We start from the raw sequence: 18,699 nt of genomic DNA on the forward strand, positions 1-18,699 counted from the left end.
ACGGATCGTCTACCTTCAATCCAAGTTTAGATCGGATGGATAGGTGATCCAGATCGTTCTTGAATCATTCGGATCGATGATCCAAAAAAATAAAATTAAAATTAATATAGAGGTTTATGGATGGGGATTTTGGGGGTCCACAAAAAACATTTGAAAGGCTTAAAGAAAAAAGTGAAAAATGGTGTTTTAAGGGGAGAACCGGGCCAGGACCAATATATAATTCGATAATCGATTCAGTCCCTACTAATTCCGCATCCAGATAAGTAACCCAAATAAAAAATTGTTGACTTTTAAAGCACCAGTTACAAGTGATAAGTCACTTCGAAAGGCCATCAAAACCTTTATATATGGGCTCCTTTTTCCCATTTTTTAGATTATTTTACTCTCTCTCTCTACCTGTTTTCTCACTCTATCTAATTCCGAATTTACTTCTAGCTCTAAAACAATACAACTCTGGTGTATACAGGGCCCTTCTGGTCTGTGTACATAGAGCCCAAAAACAAATTTGAAATATTTTTATTTTTTTGTATTTTGACGAGAAATTTGTTCTTTTGAAGATAAATTTGCTCAATTTATGTATATTGATTACAATGCGCAAAAAGGACAAGCTTGATAAAGCACTCTCCCCAATAACAATAAATAGTTCATAAAACTTTTCTACCCCTAATTCGCCCGCCCTCCTTTCCAACAAAAACATATTCTTTTTCACTTTGGCTATCACCAAATAGACAGTATTTAGACAATCCTTTTTACACAAGTGCGGTTCCAAAGTGATTGGACACAAATCAGTGGTGGCATTGTTCCTACACAAGCCAAGAAAAATAATTGTACAAATTCTCCAAGTGGTGGGTCCAAGAGCTACACCTAAAGCTATATTATAATTTAGGGAAATTTATCAAACCCATGAGATATGCATTATTCAACTCCTATGTCTTTTAACGGGTAGTCTGAAATTAAATCAAATTAAATGGATAAAATATTAAATAATTAACGTCTCATGAGTATTTTATTAATTTTTCCTACAATTACTATGGCTATTGTCAAACTGCATAAGAAAGCATATGTTGCTCTTATTTTACTGTATTTGTTCATGTACATCCATGGATCTATGACCCGCAAAAGGGATTTTTATAGCCAAGGTATACACACTCACACACATGCGTGAAAACATGTGCACATTAGCTGTCTAAATGGCAATTAAGGCATGAATGGCCATCACTATCCATTATCAATGGCATATTAATCATCTTATTAAGGGGGGTTTCCCAATCAGTCCTAACCCAAGCATGTGCACTTAAATATACATGTATCTACAAAGTCATTAACAGCCCCATTACATGTGCATTCACCCACTCTGGTAGGGCCTATGACGATTACATAAGCCAATGTCTTTAGTAGTCACACAATTTGAACCTACCTTTGATTGTTACTAATCAATAACACCTGCCTAGCCCAAATAAGCAGTCAATCGCTTCTACTGCATGTGTTGTGCACATCTAGCACATTATATTATATTATATTGTTAGGATCGACTAACAAGGCTCAAGTCTTTCTTCGCTCCTTTTTTTTTTTTTTTTTTTTTTTTTTTTTTGAGCATTAGCAAATAATTTTGATTAAAAAAAAACCAAGTTACAAGATACAGACAAATTCACTGGAAGGAAGTAATCACCAATTAAAATTGGCATACTTTTTTCTTTTGTAATACCATTAGCCTCGGCATTAGACTCCCTGTAGCAATGGCGGATTTTAGTAGTTAAAGTTTAGAGAATATCTCATATCTCATAAAAAATATAGTCAACCTCCATGGTATATTAGCTTCACCTTTACTCCAAGCTATAATGTTTGCTGAATCCCCTTCTATGATCTTCTCTCCCTCCATGGTCTATTAGCTCCACCTTTACTCCAAGCAATAAGGATTGGTCTTGGTGGTCCACCAAGTCCTTAAGGGTGTGTTTGCCTTTATGAAAGTATTATTTCATATTTTGAAAAAGTTCTGCATTTGTTTGACACTTTTCATGAAAAGTTCATAAAATAATCTTTCAACAAAAGTTCTATTCCTTTGTTTAAAAGTGAAAGATTAAGTTCCTAGGGGGGGTAGGAACTTAATCTTTCATAACTTTTTTTGTTGATCACTATTTACTATACATAATATAAGTATATAAGATTAGTATTATTAATATGATATAATATTACTATAACATAATTTTATCTAATATAATATTATAATTTGTAATATTATATTATATATTTATGTTCATTTTATTAATTATATAGTATATATTGATTATATATAATATGTAATATTATATATTACATATATTATGTAATCAATATATACTATATAATATGAATTATATTAATACAAATAAATATAAATATATAATATAATCTAATATTATAAATTATAATATTATATTAAATAAATATAATATATACTATATAAATATCTTATATTATATTATAATAAATATTATATTATATGTTATATATAACATAAATATACATTAATAAAATATATAAAAAATCATATTATATATTATATTTTGTTATAGCTTTATATTTATATTGTTAATATATATATGTTATCAAACGCAATACTTAGAACTTTCTTACATTCCAGTAGCTTATCAAACACAGTACCCAGAACTTATTTAAGCATTTCAGAACAAAACATTCAACTTTCCAGAAAATATCTTTTAGAAAAACAAACGCGCCCTAAGTGTTGATGCATGGAAAGCTCTTATAGGCTTGCACATGCAAAAGTTGAAATCCATATTTTTCTCATGTACTTTTTCCAAAACTTGAAATCCATATTTTTCTCATGTCCATGCATCTTGATGTCGAGATGATCAATTTGATTACATTTGGGCATCAAAACAACCTCTTCTAGTGAAAGTTTTGAGGTAGGCTCTAATTTGATTGTTTAGAGCCTAGGCTCTATATAAACTTTTCTCATGGATAAATGGTCTTATAGTAGCAAGTTTTTAGGGTACTCCTACGTATTTTTTTAATGTACTCAACATTTTTAAATACTTGATACTCTTACCCTATAAGACAGTAATTTTTTTGTCAAAAATTCTTGATAGAAACAAAAATATTTATTAACTATAGTAGAGAATGGAATCATCCACATGATGCGTAACATCACTGACATGGAACATTAATTGTTCGGAAAATTACAAATAACCTCCAAAACTAAACTTTCAATGCAAGTTACCCCCAACCAACAATTTTTTTCTCACTTTTTTCCCCAAAATATACTTTCTTAGCAAATACCCCTCAACCCAAATAAAAAATAAAAAAAGTCTAAACTACCCTCCCTTACTTTTACCCATGCCTCTTTCTTCTCTTTCCCACGAAAAGGCGGTCTAGCGTATTCTTAAGGCGGTCCAGCAGTATAATATCAGTCCGATAAAAAATAGTGACGGTCCGACTAACAAAGACGGTCCGGCAATAGGCCCATGAAATCCAGCACTACCAAAGAGCGGTCCGGCAATCGGCCCAAAGTGCGGTCCGGCAATGTCAAATAGTGGTCCGACACTTTTTTTAGTTTAACGGGGTCTGGCAATGTCAAAGGGCGGTCCGGCTACCCATATAAGCCCATGTGAATCTCCCGCCAAAATGAAATTTTCATGTATGAAAAAAGGTATTTTTGTAAAACTAATGTACCGTTTTTACTTGGGGGGTATTTGCTAAAAAATATATTTTGAGGAAAAAAGGGAGAAAAAAAGTTTGGTTGAGGGTTAACATGCATAGAAAGTCTAGTCTTGGGGGTTATTTGTTTTCCTTAATTGTTTTTTAACCACCAAAAGAATGCTACTAGTTTCTTATAGAAATAATCATTCCACCTCTCCTAATGACAAAAATTGTTGCCCTTGCTTGAAAATTTTTATTTTATATTTAAGAGTAATAAGTGTCCAAAAATATTGAGTGCGTTAAAAAAAATACTCCATGCATAGGAGTACCCAAACAAAACCTATAGTATATAATCCCTTTACCATATAAAAAGGAGAAAGAAAAAGCTGCATTGTTATCTCCGCAAACTCAAAAGTTCATTGTATGGTGTATAGTATGTGCCATACACAAGGGGCATCCACCGTCCATAACCCCGAATGATCAGTGGAGAGGATAGACACTAGATGCCCCAAGAGCCCTATCTCATGCTACTTGAATGTCTTTCGTCTTGCATATCTTAACATTTCATTTAGAGCGCATATATTGTGCTCCTAGGAGCATAGTGTATACCCTCTGAATCGGAAGACCTAGTTAAGAGGATTTTTTCAATCTATTTAGGATCCACCTAATAACCAATAGATGATTATTCTTAAAAGAAATAAATTAATTTTTTGAGATTTTTAACACTTAGATTCTATCCACTAAAAATTGAACGATCTCTATTCAAACTTGAGGTTTTTTTTTTTTTTTTTTCGAGTCCATAGAGGGTGCCATTAGGGAAAAAATTTTATTAAGGTTAATACATAGGTTGAAGGGGTTAAATCCCCAATATTTGTGTTCCTAAAATTTAGAGAAAATTACGCTAATATTCGTTATAATATGCATTATTACGAATCCACCTTTTAGTTTCCGTTATTATCAGGATGTCCGTTTTTTCCCTTTCATAACGATTTTTTTAAAAAAAGATGACTTTACCCTTTTTTAGGTGTTGAACAATTGAATTAAAAAAAAATATCAATTGTTCAACAACCGAAAACTGGAATAGCTTGTTTAACCTCCCGTTCTGGTTTCGGTTGTTCAACAACCGAAATAAGAGCTTTCGGGTGTTGAAAAACCAAAAATCTAATTTCGATTGTTGAACAACCGAAACCGTAGATTTTCAGTTTTGCAACACCCGAAAATAGGAGTTGCTCTCCCGCTATAGTTTCGGTTGTTCGACAACCGAAATTAGGGTTTTCGATTGTTTAAAAACCAAAAATTTGATTTTGATTTTTCAACAACCGAAATTTTGTGGATTTCCATTTTTGATTAACCGAAAATTTTCTTGCCAATATTCCCTGCGTTTTAGAATAAGAAATTTTTTTATATATAAAGTTGGGGGAAAACAAATCCAATACAGTATCATACGTGGATCATACCTTTTTTACTTTCCCCCAATACAGTATCCTGTACGATTGGCTCACGGTCGTGATTGGTACAGTTCTTACTCTTGCTTTATGTTGTTGCTTATTTTTTGTTAATTTTGTCACAATTAATAGAATATTATATTTTATATTTGTAAATTTTGTGTATTGTTGATTAATAAATAATATTTGTTAAAATATTGTTGAAGTTGTTTTTTTGTATAGTTATTTGTTCTTTGTATAAAAATTTATTGTTTGCATTATGTTGATACATTGTATTTATTGCTTTGGCTAAAATTGTTCAACTTGTTGGTTTGTGTTAATATTTGTTGTTTATTTGGTATTTGTTTGAGTAATTGTTATTTTTGTTGTTTATTGAGTATTTGTTATTTTTGTCAACTTATTTTTGATATTTTCGTTATTAACAGTACTTCAATTTGTTATGTAATACTCACATTTTATGAACCCTAAAGTAGTTAGAAATATCCAAATTTCTTGTATTCTTTATTGTATCAATTTATTGTAACACAAATTTTACTATTCATTTAATACAGTAGCATTGACGATAGTTATTGAGGGAGTGCAACTGGTATTCCGATATGGGGGGTCATTTGAGATGAATGCAGAAGACGGTCGTATCTTTTACAAAGGGGGAAAATTGAAGGTTACGAAATACAATAGAAATAGTTCTTTAGAGGAACTAAAAAGTCATTTAGGTAATTTAACAATGTGTGATCCAAACAAATTAGCTATTATGTACCACAACACAAGTCTTTCTAGTGGGTTTGATTTGATTGATGTAAGTGATGATGTAGATATATCTTTTATGTTGAGAGGGGAATCTTCGAAAATTGTTGTATATATTGCCTCTATAATGGAGCCAAAACGGGAATCTATTGGTGATGGTCCATCTTCAAGAAATAGGTATATTTACAATTTACTTTTTCATCTGTAATTTGGTTTATTTTATTCTTTTATGTATAGAAATTGTTGCTTCATCTTACACTGTATCTTTTGTCAACAGTCGGCGTGAGACTTTACCTGATCAAGATCAAAACATTCAAGTGGCGCCTGACCCTGAGCTTGTACCAGAGCGTGATATGGAGGATATTGAACCACTAGATAGCCCATGTAGAGGAGTTGGTAACGAGGTTTAATTGAATATAAGGCAATATTTTGAAAGTGTCAATGCTGGCATCATCTTGTTAATTTTGCAATCCACAATAATTTTGTTCTGAAGTTTGACAAAAGTGAATTGGGATGGGTGTGGGCAAGTTTTACGGCAGAGGGATGCACATGGCAAGTGCAGTGCTCACAAGTTAGCAATACAAAATACTTCAAAGTGAAATCCATGGTTAAGGAGCACACATGTAGTGCTCCAATGGGGATGGTCCATCAGCCACTAGCTCGTAGTGATTGGGTGGCAAAGAAAATTAAAGCCCGCCTTAGTGACCAACCAAAACTTAAAGCTAAAGACATTGTAAAGGATGTCCAACGCGATCACGGTGTCAGGCTTTCTTACATGCAAACTTGGCGGGGAAAAGATGTTGCTAAAGAGATGATAGATGGTTCACATGAACAACAATACCATGACCTTCCCTTGTATGTGGAGAAGCTCCGAATAACCAACCCAAGAATCGAAGTTCGCATCGATATAGATGAAAGCAGGTTCAAATGAGTATTCATTGCTTATCGCCCATGCATCATGGGTTTGGTTAATGGATGCAAACCACTAATTGGTATCGATGGGACATTCTTAAAAGGAAAGTATCAAGGCATGTTATTGTGCGTCATTTCTATAGATGCAAATAATGGGCTCTTTCCATTGGCATTTGCAGTGGTCGAGAAGGAGAACTACCAGAGTTGGTATTGGTTCTTAAGTATACTGAGTGAGCTATTAAATGAGTTTTCTAATCTGTCTGTCTTAACAATTATAACAGATCGACAGAAAAGCCTACCAGAAGCAATAGAAAATGCTTTCCCAGGTGTTTTTCAGCATTCTGCATGCGACATATGGGAGAGAACTTCAAGGGCTTCATGAAGAAGTCAACAAACACCGAAGTATTACTGATGTTGTTTTGGAAGGCTGCCCGTAAAGCGACCATTAGTGGGTTTGAAAAAATTATGTTTGGCATACAGTGTGTTGACCCAGAAGCATATGAGTGGATTAAGAACATTCTTCCCAAATATTGGGCAAATGCCTATTTTCCAAGGACAAGACACAATCATCTTACCTCTAACGTAGCCGAGTCATTCAACGCTTGGATAATATCGGCTAAAGAGAAGTAGATCATTACAATGTATGAAAAAATAAAGGTACAGTTGATGACCAGGTTTGAAGAGAAGAGAGAGTCAGGTAATAATTGGAGCGGCCTGCTAGTACCAAAAGCCCAAGAATTACTGGACTTGCGAAAGATGAAGGCTAGATTTTTGCACACAGTTATATCCGACATGGATACACAGCTTGAGATCCACTATCTTGGGAAGAAGTACGTTGTTGATTTAACTCATTGAACATGAAGTTGTAGAAAATGGTAACTCAGTGACATACCGTATACTCATGGGATTGCAGCTATTAATCATATGCATTTGGATCCCACTGCGTTCTGCCTTCAGTATTTCGCAATGAAAGCATTTAAAAGGGCCTTTCAAACTCTCTTTGGGCTTGACCCGAATGATATTGAGTTGATAGGTATGTTCAACTGAACAGCATTGCCACCAAGGACGACATGCCTTCCCTGTAAATAAAAAAAGCAACGAAAAAGATCTGAGACTGAACAGCCTATCACTAAGCCTATGAAGTCCAAATGATGCGGCGCAGTAGGTCATAATAGGAGGACATACAAAGAACCAATAGAGTGAATTATTTGTTGTCAATCTTGTGTTTTTATATGGAATTAACAATTTGATGAATAATGAAATGAGTGATTTAGGTGTTGTTAATCTTGTTTTGTACTTGCTGTTAGTGTGAATTGCGTGATTTAGGTGTTGATCTGAATATGATGTATAAAACTTAGTAATATGCTCAAAACATTCTATAGAAATCGAGATGTAGACGTAGAAGATTCAATCTGCATTACACATTGTAGAGCATGGAAACACAAGATATTATTCGACCTTTAATATGAAGGAAATCTGACTAATATGAAGTTTAAAACTCATTAGAGCTCTCTGGAAATTTAGGAAATAAAAAACTATGGAAATCAATGACAAGGTAATGTAGTTTCAAGCAAAACTACACATACTCAAGGTGTGGTGTATAAAGTTCCATCAGAACATAAAAGAGCATTGAAACAAAAGTATGATTCAATGAAAAACTACTGTAATATAAGATTTATAACAAGCAATGGAAGAAGAAATCAAGCTTTAATGGTAACCATAACGTAATTTCTTCAATGTACAATTTTGGTACATTGAAGGAAATTACAATTTCGATTGTTTAACAACTGAAATAGTTATTTCGATTGTTTAACAACCAAAATTCTTCAAATTTTGGTTGTTCAACAACCGAATTGTTGACTGCAAAAATCCAGGGACCTTCTAGAATATTTGTAGTCAACAATTCAGTTGTTGAACAACCGAAATTGTGATTTCGGTTATTCAACAACCGAAATTGTGATTTCGGTTTTTGAACAACTGAAATTCTGCCAATTTCGTTTGTTCAACAACCGAAAATGTCACCATTTTGGTTGTTCAACAATTGAAATAGTCTATGCGAAAATCCAGGGCAGAGACCATTTCGATTGTTGAACAACCGAAATGGTGACAATTTCGGTTGTTGAACAACAGAAATATTCTCTGCAAACATCCAAGGAGCTTCTGTTATTCGTAGAGACTATTTTGGTTGTTGAACAACTGAAATGGTCTTTGCGAACATCCAGGGACCTTCTATTGTTCGCAAAGACTATTTCGGTTGTTGTACAATCAAAATAGTGAGATTTTCGGTTGTTGAACAACCAAAATTGTTATGATTTCATTTGTGGTCAAGCAAAAGGCTTTCTAAGATTTTTTTTTTTAATCATACATGATTGAATCGTAATTGGGCTCATTTTGTGTCTTTTGAGTTACATCCAATTTAAATTTTTTTATTCTTCTTGTGGTTACTACACCATGCACTTATTGGTTGCATTCAATACGTTAATTGGGTTGGTCATTACCAACCATGTGCATAAGGCTTATGCTGCTCATGGGCTTCTGAATGTTGTCTTCGTCACATTCAGTTTGGCTGTAAATTTGTTGTTTTAGATGGTTCATGCAACATATGTAGAATGCTAAAATGTCAAAACCTATCAATGTCTTGGCTGTAGTTGGGGCACCCAAATAATGAATTACATAAATTAATTTCAGCGCAAGTATGAAGGTCACCTTGGAATGGAACTTTGAAGTATATTTAGCAATGATGGTGCAAACTCATTCAATTACTTATGAATCTGATCGCAAGGAACCATGAAGCAGTCCAAAATGGATTACCAAATGTATTCAATGACCAATACATTATCCTTTCATAACATTACAAATGTATTCGATACATTACAAATGTATTCGATGACCATTGCATTGCCAAATAAGATATTTATGCTGGCCGCCTTCTCTTCGGCTGATACTGCTTCTTTCGCATCTTATGTCTTTTGGGCTCTTCAACTGTAGGTTGTGTGAATGGAGCCAAGTCTTTTATAGGCCGACTACTTTCACCCACTACATCTCGTCCGCCCTCTTCTTGTACAGTTTCGTCATTAACTTGACATTGTCATGTTTTCAGCCTAGCTTCTATATCAACCATGTCGACAGGCACAAACTTAGACAGCATTTCAAACTTATTGTTAACGCGATTATAAACTTTAGGATACCACTTCTGTCTAAGTGTAAGTGCCTCTGCTAACATGGTTGTACTGGCCTGAACTGCACTAACCTGCAAAAACAATTTGTAGGTTAATATAAACATACCAACTGATAGGCAAGTATAAAACGAAAACAATTTTTAGGTTAATATAAACATACAAACTGATCTTTATATCCTCGAGGTCTCATTATATATTGTGGTTCATGTGCAGGAACCACCTCTTCTTCTTCCTGGTCTTGAGGTTGCAATATGTCTTTTGGTGGATTAGAGACATTATGTATTATAGGATGGGACACTCGGCTGTAGCAGACCTTGTACTCCTCTGAGGGCAACCCATTGGTAGTATCGACTTTAATGTCTGCTATCATGTGATCATGGCAAGAACCAATTATGGATTTTGTCTGAATTGACATTTCGCCAATCTTGCTACCCAATTTGCTTTACCTCTTACTAACAGAAGTGGGATTTCTTGGAATGCCTTGCTTAGCTCCAAATTACCGGCAAACACGATCTGGTATGTACGGCTGGGCAATATTGTCAAAGATAAGCATCGTTATGCACATTGCAGTTTCGAATGCCTGATGCCTATCTTCTGAAATGTCCTCATCATGCTTGAAATAGAGATTCTATATTGCATGTTATATTATATGCAATCACACATACGGCAATTAGTCAACAATAAAAACTACAACTACTTTAATACAATTGAAAGTAATTAATATCAAAGTACACACTAACCTCATTAGGTTGGAGGTTATCTAATTCTGGTCAAATGGGAGGCATCAAGTTATGTGGATTGCCATAATAGTTCTTTGATGGATCCCATTTTTTTGTCCAAGGCATATTTGGAGAGATATTATGCAGTATGAGCCTCATATGCATAATATGCTCATAAGACCAACACTGCATTACATCAAGACATGATAAGTAATAAATATTATTTCTGAGTAATCTAAACTATTATGCTTATGTCTATACAAAAATTAACTTTGCTTGCATAATAGGGGCAGAACAACTAAAATTTCTTTGCTTGAATGTACAAGCTTTTCCAAAGGATCAATAAAGAAATGCGAGGGCTGCAGCACCCCAAGCATATCTCCCAGCTTCCTCAATATCTTCAAAGACTTGTAAGTATCTCGTTGGCACTGTTGCAACTGACGCAGCAGCGAAAATGGTAACGCTGATGAGGAAGAGCAGATAGGCTCAAGTATATCTAAGTACTTCCACAGGGGTTGCATAAGGTGGCAATTCCCTGAAATTTTCCTTCAACCATGAATGCTTAATGGTTGTCAGGTTGCCTCCAGTGGTGATTATACCCAAATTGTTTTCTATGAACTCCCGGAGGTCACTAAGAGGACGACATAGAACAGGCTCATCTTCCACAGCCAGTCCTAAAATCTCGTACACATCAAATAAAGTTGGTGTCATCTCCACCAATTTAAATGTTGTAATGGAATGAATTTGTCTCAGAACACCACCTCTCTGCATTGGCTGCGACCAAAGCATGATCAATTCGACTTGGGAGGATGATAGATAGAGCACCCAACCCAGACGTGTTCACTAATTGAACTTGCTCATTGGTTATATATCAATCGTTTAATTGAAAAGTCTTCTCATCGATTCTAATTTCATGTTTTTCATGGAGTACAACAAAGAGAAAACATATGAGTCACAATAAATATACACATGTATTTCCCATATGATGTTGAAACAAACTACAATTTATTGAAAAATAACAAACTAATGAAAAGAGCATATGAATATATGCCTATACATGTCATTCCCATATGAAATATGATGAATGTTTTGGGTGAAGCTGTAGCAAACTAGGGTTCTGATGACCTCCTGGGTATCCCCCTCTGAATGGACACGACTCATATTCACTGAAATTGAGACAAAAATAACTCATCATGTATTTTAAAATTGCATCATGCATTTGTATATAGAATACTACTCTAACAAAAGAATATGATAATAAATTTACATATCAAATACGACTCATATTTACATATAGTATGCATAAACTTATTTATTACCTATATACTCCTAAACCTACAAGCATTTACAAAATGTTCAAGGTAAATAGCAAGCCAAATTATAAATGGAGTTACTAACACATTGCAACTCATATCCAATCCATATATCAGTAAATCATATATCACTAACAATGGAATGGGCATGAAATAATGAATGCAAAATTTTTGTTCTTATATGATAACCAAAACAATGTTCTATACCAACTATGTACGTATTCATCTTTGTACCATCTATGTACCTATTCAAAATATATGCTATAAGAAATTTCAACTTACAAAACCCACACCCATTCATTATAAGCCGATATAGCTATGAGAAATCAAAAAAATCAACAACTGAGGCACCGTTTCTGACAACTAAGATATTGGTTCAAAGGGAAAAAAATTAAAGACAACGATTGTTTTTTGCATTTATTATAACCCAAATGTTAATTACAACAAAATATAGACAACAACATTCAACAACATAGAGTAACATCTAACAATCTGTATTAAGCTACTCATTTTCAAATTCCAAGTCCAACATAGCATAACTCATACATTTTCAAAGACAACTGCAACATCCAATAACATAGGGTCCTATATAAAGCTATAGATTTCAAATTCCATACGGATTCATTTATATACAGTCACAAAATACAAACCCATTCAACTATATATAAACCCCAAAATTTTTAGTTATAAACTAATCATTTCAAATTGCAAACCCAATAAAGCATAAGTTATACAGTTTCAAATATAAAGGCAACATCCAACGACACATTTAGCTATCTTAAGCTATTGATTTCAAATTGTCGGTTAATTCATTTCGAGTTCTAATAAAACCCCCAAATTTGTAGTTCTCAGTAACCCCAAATTTAGAAATTTTTAAACAATTAATAAAAAAGAAACATAACTCAATAACTCATGTATAACCTTCAAGAACTAAAAATAACCCCAAATTTACAGTTATTACAAACCCCAAATAATTGCATTTCTTAAAAATCCCAACTATCACTCAAACAATGTGTCATTAAAGAATCTGTAAAATCCATCAAATAAACTGTCACACCCCAAGAATTTACAATACTGATGTTCCTAAGATGTGGCAGTCAAAACATATATATACATCTCTTTTTAGGACAAATTTACAATGGCGAATTTTTAAAAAGTAATAAAAGAAAGTTTAAGCACAACTTCAATATCTTCCCAAAGTTGATCCTGACGAGCACTCAAATGAAACTGCAGCTATCCTGAAAAATGTTTATCATAGTTTGATGAGTTTGGCTACTCAGTAAGTGATCATCATAATCCTAAAAATAATCATGATTGAAAGATATCAATATTTTCCAAAATGAGATCTATTAACAGAAATGCATCAACAGTTTCACTTTCAATAATTGCATAATTAAGTATAATCCAAGTAATTGAAATGCTTATAACACTTTTAACAGCAGTGCATAATTCAAAGAATTTCACAAAATACCCTACTGGCGTCCCAAGTAGGTCACCTATATACCCCATCAGCGTCCTGATGGGTCCACTTAATCCCTGTCGACGTCCCAGATAGATCCACTTAATCCCTGTAGGTCCACTTATACCTCACCGGCGTACCGGATGAGTCCACTTAATCCCTACCGGCGTCCCAGATAGGTCCACTTATACCTCACCGGCGAACCGGATGAGTCCACTTGCATACATAAATTATTTCTAAATCTCTTTAAACATTCGAAAGCAGCAATATCATGTACTCAACATATCACTGAAATCATTAATATGAATTTCACTTAAACTATTAATAACAGTCCCTCTCTATAACATTTCAAAAATAACCAATCAAATATTTTGGGCTCAAATTTAGAAAGGTAGCAGTTTGTAAAGGCATTCTAGCATAATTGCCAATTTAATATGTATAGAAAAACTCTTATAGAAATTCAAGAATACGAAATTATTACAATTTATGGGATATCAATCCACAAATAAACATTTCACAACAATCCTATAATCAATTGCAAAAATGTCAATTTTTAAATAATAAGACAGTCATTTGCACATGAATTTTACAATGTCTAAATATTCAAAACAGTAGAAAGAAATATCACAATTTTACTAAAAGCAGAAATATCATATTTATTTTTAATAATTTGATAGTATCTAAAATTTTCTAACAATAGCCAAGAAAAGTAAATAAATTTATTTTTCTAAGAATTTACAGCATTTAAAATTTCTAACATAGATAAAATATCACAATTTTTATTAAAAAGATTATTTTTCAAGATAATGAGGTCGTGTGCGCATAAAATTTATCGTACCTAAAATTCATGATAATAAGCAGAAATAATTATTTCATTTTATTTTTAAAAAGAATGGATTATTTTTCGAGACAATGAGGTCACTTACACATAAAACTGATAAAATAAAGATCCTAGACGGAAATATCACTATTTATTAAAAATAGACTATTTTTCAGGAAGACGATGTCACTTACTCACAAATATTTGAGAGGGAGCTTCCGATAAAAATTCGGCTCGAGAGAGGAGTTCACTGTGTTTCGACCAAAGAAAAAATCTCAAAATTTTCTAAGATAGGAGTCTTCACCTCTCTGAATTTAAATTCTACTAACATATTATTTTATTCTTTTATTACGTTACAGGTGTGAGCGTTAGTTTACGCTTTAAACACCTCAAGCTTTTATTATGTTACAGGTGTGAGCGTTAGTTTACGCTTTAAACACCTCAAGCTTTTATTACGTTACAGGTGTGAGCGTTAGTTTATGCTTTAAACACCTAAAGCCCACGTACGTGGCAAGAGCAAGGAAACACAAAGCTTTTAAACGAAAAGCTTTGAAAAGTAGCGATGGTCCCTAAACACCATCATGTTCAAACGAATCATCATGTATTAAAAGTTTATTTTCTTCTTTTTTTTTTAAAGTTTAAGATTGTTACATAAACCCTAAATCAATCGCTTCTACTCAAGTATGAAACCTTAAATCACAATCTTATACAATGTTAACTTCTAAAAATCGAACAAGAAATTCGATTATACATACCTTCACTCTAAATTATAAATCCATCAAATGCCTTCAAAATGCTTCAAATGCAGTTATGATCCGTCAAAATACTTGTATCCAAATCTAAATATGTTGTTTTGATTGTCAGAAAGGTAAGAGGCTGTCAGAAATGGGGGAATGAGAAATACCTGGACTAGTGAAGCAAAAGAAACTGATCCAGGAATTTTAAACGAGCTTCGCAATATTTCGGTTATTGAACAACCGAAAATTGTAAATTCGGTAGTTCAACAATCGAAAATACAATTTTCGGGTGTTGAAAAACCGAATTCAAATATATTTCAGTACAACTATAGCGGGAAGTTTAAACGAGCTAATCTCTTTTCCGGTTGTTGAACAATCAAAACATCCTTGAATTCGGTTGTTAAATAACCAAAAAACCCTTGAATTCAGTTATTCAACAACCAAAAAAGGGTAAGGTCGTTTTTTTTAAAAAAATATGTTTTGAGATGAAAAAACGGACATTGATGTAATAACGGAAACTATTTAGTTTAATCGTAATAACGGAAACTATAATGAATCTATATGTAATTTTCTCTAAAATTTATCTTACCCGATTTACTCATGCAGGAGTATAATGTCTCTTGCTTTTCATTTATGTTGGTATTTGACTTGGTATCGATAATTCTTTCGATTCTTATTCTTCGAGATAAGTGCATTATCTTTTCTTCAATTGGTTTAATTGTTAAGTCTTTTAAATTAGCTTCTAAAAGTAATGTGCACTTTAAAAACTCATAAAAAAAACAGTTGTTTCGATATTAGAAAATTTATCTCGACTTTGAGTTGTATAAATAAAATAAAATAAATTCAACTCCTTTCAAGTAATGTATTTTATAATATATTATCTTACTATTTATTTTCAAGATTTTTAAGTGGTTAAAAATCTACATTATTTTTGAAACTCTAAATTGTATAATTAGGGGTAAAAATATATTATAAAATCATCATAAAGATTATCGACACCAAAATTACCTCTTTCATCAAGGTTTGGAGCGAAGCCTTACTTTTTTAATTACTTTATCATTTATTATAGTGTGGATAGGGTGGACAGTGACTATTTGAATAGATTCTATGTAAGCTTCTCCTGAGACATACAATGAAAACTTGTTTCCTCTATTTTCTCCCATTTTTATTGCCACAATCGAGCCACTAGTTTGCAATGCGTCAAAATACTTTTATGGATTATGAGCTTCATCAATGTGACACCCCCATCTCCCAATCTCTAATCCAATGGATATGATTGATTGTAACCTCTTTACCCCAATGGTATATAGTAATGTTTTATCGAAAAGTATAAAGAGACCATTTATTTTTTATCAAGCTCAAACTTCAAAACAAAAATATTTCAAACTTTTGTGATACACCCAAGCTCTCATATTCACATCATATGGTTGTAAATAATTGTGCCTACTTTGTATAAAAAATAAATGCTCTTATTGTATACAATCCCATATTTTATACTTTTTCTTCAGTTTTATCAATAAGAAAAAGAAAGGATAGACTCAACGCACAAGCTACATCTTTTCGTATTGATTAACAACATTTGTACAAATACAATCTGATAGCAATTGAAAACCAAAATAATAATATCATAGAACTTACTTGCTCCTCATTACCTACAGCAGTAATTGTATCAAATCATATCTTCATGAGAATGTAAGCACATTATACACTTCTGGTGTAAGGTAACTTGTGCGCAAATGGCCGTCCATTCCCAATGAGAAAATCTTCATCATAAGGAACTATGTCTAAACCCCACAAGCCATCGTTGTCTCCAAGGATGGATGTCCCGATGGTGTACCATATACTATACATATACCTCCCTATGAACTGGATAGAAGAATGATGAAAATAGCTGTTGCGTATATGACATAAGATTATGTAAAGCCTACTTGATCATGTTCTAAACCATAACATTACTTCTTCTATATTAATTTTGCAGTAAAGAGATTACCTATATAGAGACCATTTTTCTTTTGTACATTAATAGACACGAAGTTACAAGCAAAAAAAATATATATATATTCTCGGGACTACTTGGTTCACCCCAATTCATCCAATTTGACATCTAATAATTGTACTTCCATCTACACCCAAAAAAAAAAAAATCTCTTTGTACACTCTTCCTTCATTAAAACCATCTCTTGGACTTCTTTGGTGATGTTATCATGTAGAACTTCCAAATGATAACATTATTTCTAATAATCTCTTGTTTGTAACTACTGATCTCCTTTTCTAACATGAACAATGGCTTGACATAGAAGCATATTCTTTTTTATTGAAGGCAGAGAAGCACATCAAATAAAGGTAAGATAGGGATTATGGAACTTTAAGCCAATATTCTAATAAAGAGTGTACTATCATGTGTATATTTACAGAAATACCTAAGTAATGCTTTATGATCCTGATCCTTCCCTTAAATATGAAGAAACCTAAGAGAGGAGATAGATAAATGGAGGCAAAATCTATAACTTATCTTGTGATTCTATACATGTTCCAATATGCAAAAGGGATTAATACAAGAAGATCAATCCCCACTACCACTTTTCACTTACACCCATGACCCTTGAAGGTGTCTTCTTATTGCTGTAGGGGGTTGTGGGGTGGGGTTTTACAGGTGATTTTGAGGAGGAATGGATGGCCTTGTGGCCAAGAAGCTGTTCCTTCTAGTCGTGAGAGAACCACATGAGCCTCTTGAAGTCTTCTTTGTGATGGTCTTGGTGCATATCTTTGAAGAGTATGATTTATGGCAGTCTAATCCACCACCATAACTTTTGCAGGATTTCAACTTCTTCCTGTAAGGGTTCTCAGGCTTGGCAAGATCTTCAAGGCATCTCACATTTGAGAGAGATATAAATGACTGTGATTTTCCTACAAAGTGTTTTGAGAGCCCGCTCCTGCAAGAGTAGATTCGATACAATTAGTCTGCGACATTTGGATCCATGCTAGTTTCTTTCCAAATAAGAAAGAACTAAATCGAAATCATGCAATTTAATTAAAATCAGGATTGCACAAAACATCAAGGAGGCATGTCTTTTGGAGCTACTCACTTGAAGGGCAGCTGCGCCATGAGATCCGACATATCGTACAGAGGCTCATCGGTGAGAGGATCCGAAGACGAGGAAGACTCCTGCAGCGAAGACGATGAAGAGGTTGCATCCTCCGTGAGATCCGAGGACGACGACGACGACGACAAGGAGAGAGCGGAACCCTCCGAGGCATCCGAAGAGAAAGAATCAGAGAGAAAATCATCATCTTCTTCATGGTCATCCATGATCCCATGGTTGTATGGTGGTTTGACAAGGGAAGGGGCATCCATGTCTGAAGAGTTTTCTTCTAGGACTTGATCTGCACTTGCACCTTTGCCTGCAATCCACCATGCGTGTGAGGAAAATGGGAGAGAGGTTTTCTTAGAATCAAAGGACTTCACTCCATAGCCTGTCAAATGCATACCCAAAAGTCACTTGGATCGACAAAGGCTTTTATGGGGGGAAGAAGATAAATATTGTTTATACCTAAAGTTGGGGGGGTGCATGGATAATATTTAATGGGGAAAACGGAGGAGTTATATGGGAGAATGTAATGCGGATGGAGTGGTTGATGGCGTACAATGAGACTGAAAGGAGGAATGAGGATAAGTTCAATATTATTCAATTACATTTGAGATTCGGCATTATCCTCTTTTGTTTGCATCGTCTC

General features: G+C 33.7%; 1 protein-coding gene across 6 annotated transcripts; it reads right to left on the reverse strand.

The window, feature by feature from the left end:
• Nucleotides 1–9,527: 9,527 nt before the first annotated feature.
• LOC110008035 (uncharacterized) lies at nucleotides 9,528–18,457 on the reverse strand. Of its 6 annotated transcripts, XR_002282446.2 has the most exons (6): nucleotides 18,051–18,457; nucleotides 17,556–17,897; nucleotides 13,131–13,186; nucleotides 10,657–11,801; nucleotides 10,077–10,544; nucleotides 9,528–9,987 (listed from the first exon to the last, which is right to left on the reverse strand). XR_002282446.2 is itself a non-coding variant. In XM_006853651.4 (2 exons), exons 1-2 carry the CDS (start codon nucleotides 18,449–18,451, stop codon nucleotides 17,612–17,614), a joined length of 687 nt encoding a protein of 228 aa, XP_006853713.2. In that variant the 5' UTR covers nucleotides 18,452–18,457; the 3' UTR covers nucleotides 17,253–17,611. The 6 variants fall into 6 exon arrangements, 1 of the variants encoding a protein (XP_006853713.2); XR_016055708.1 differs by having other exon boundaries at nucleotides 10,077–11,801; XR_016055710.1 differs by lacking the exon at nucleotides 13,131–13,186 and having other exon boundaries at nucleotides 10,077–11,801.
• Between the last annotated feature and the right edge of the window lie 242 nt (nucleotides 18,458–18,699).

This window comes from Amborella trichopoda, chromosome 5 (genome assembly GCF_054954075.1).
Source record: "Amborella trichopoda isolate Santa Cruz 75 chromosome 5, AtrichopodaSantaCruz75HAP2 v2.0, whole genome shotgun sequence".
Taxonomy (NCBI): domain Eukaryota; kingdom Viridiplantae; phylum Streptophyta; class Magnoliopsida; order Amborellales; family Amborellaceae; genus Amborella; species Amborella trichopoda.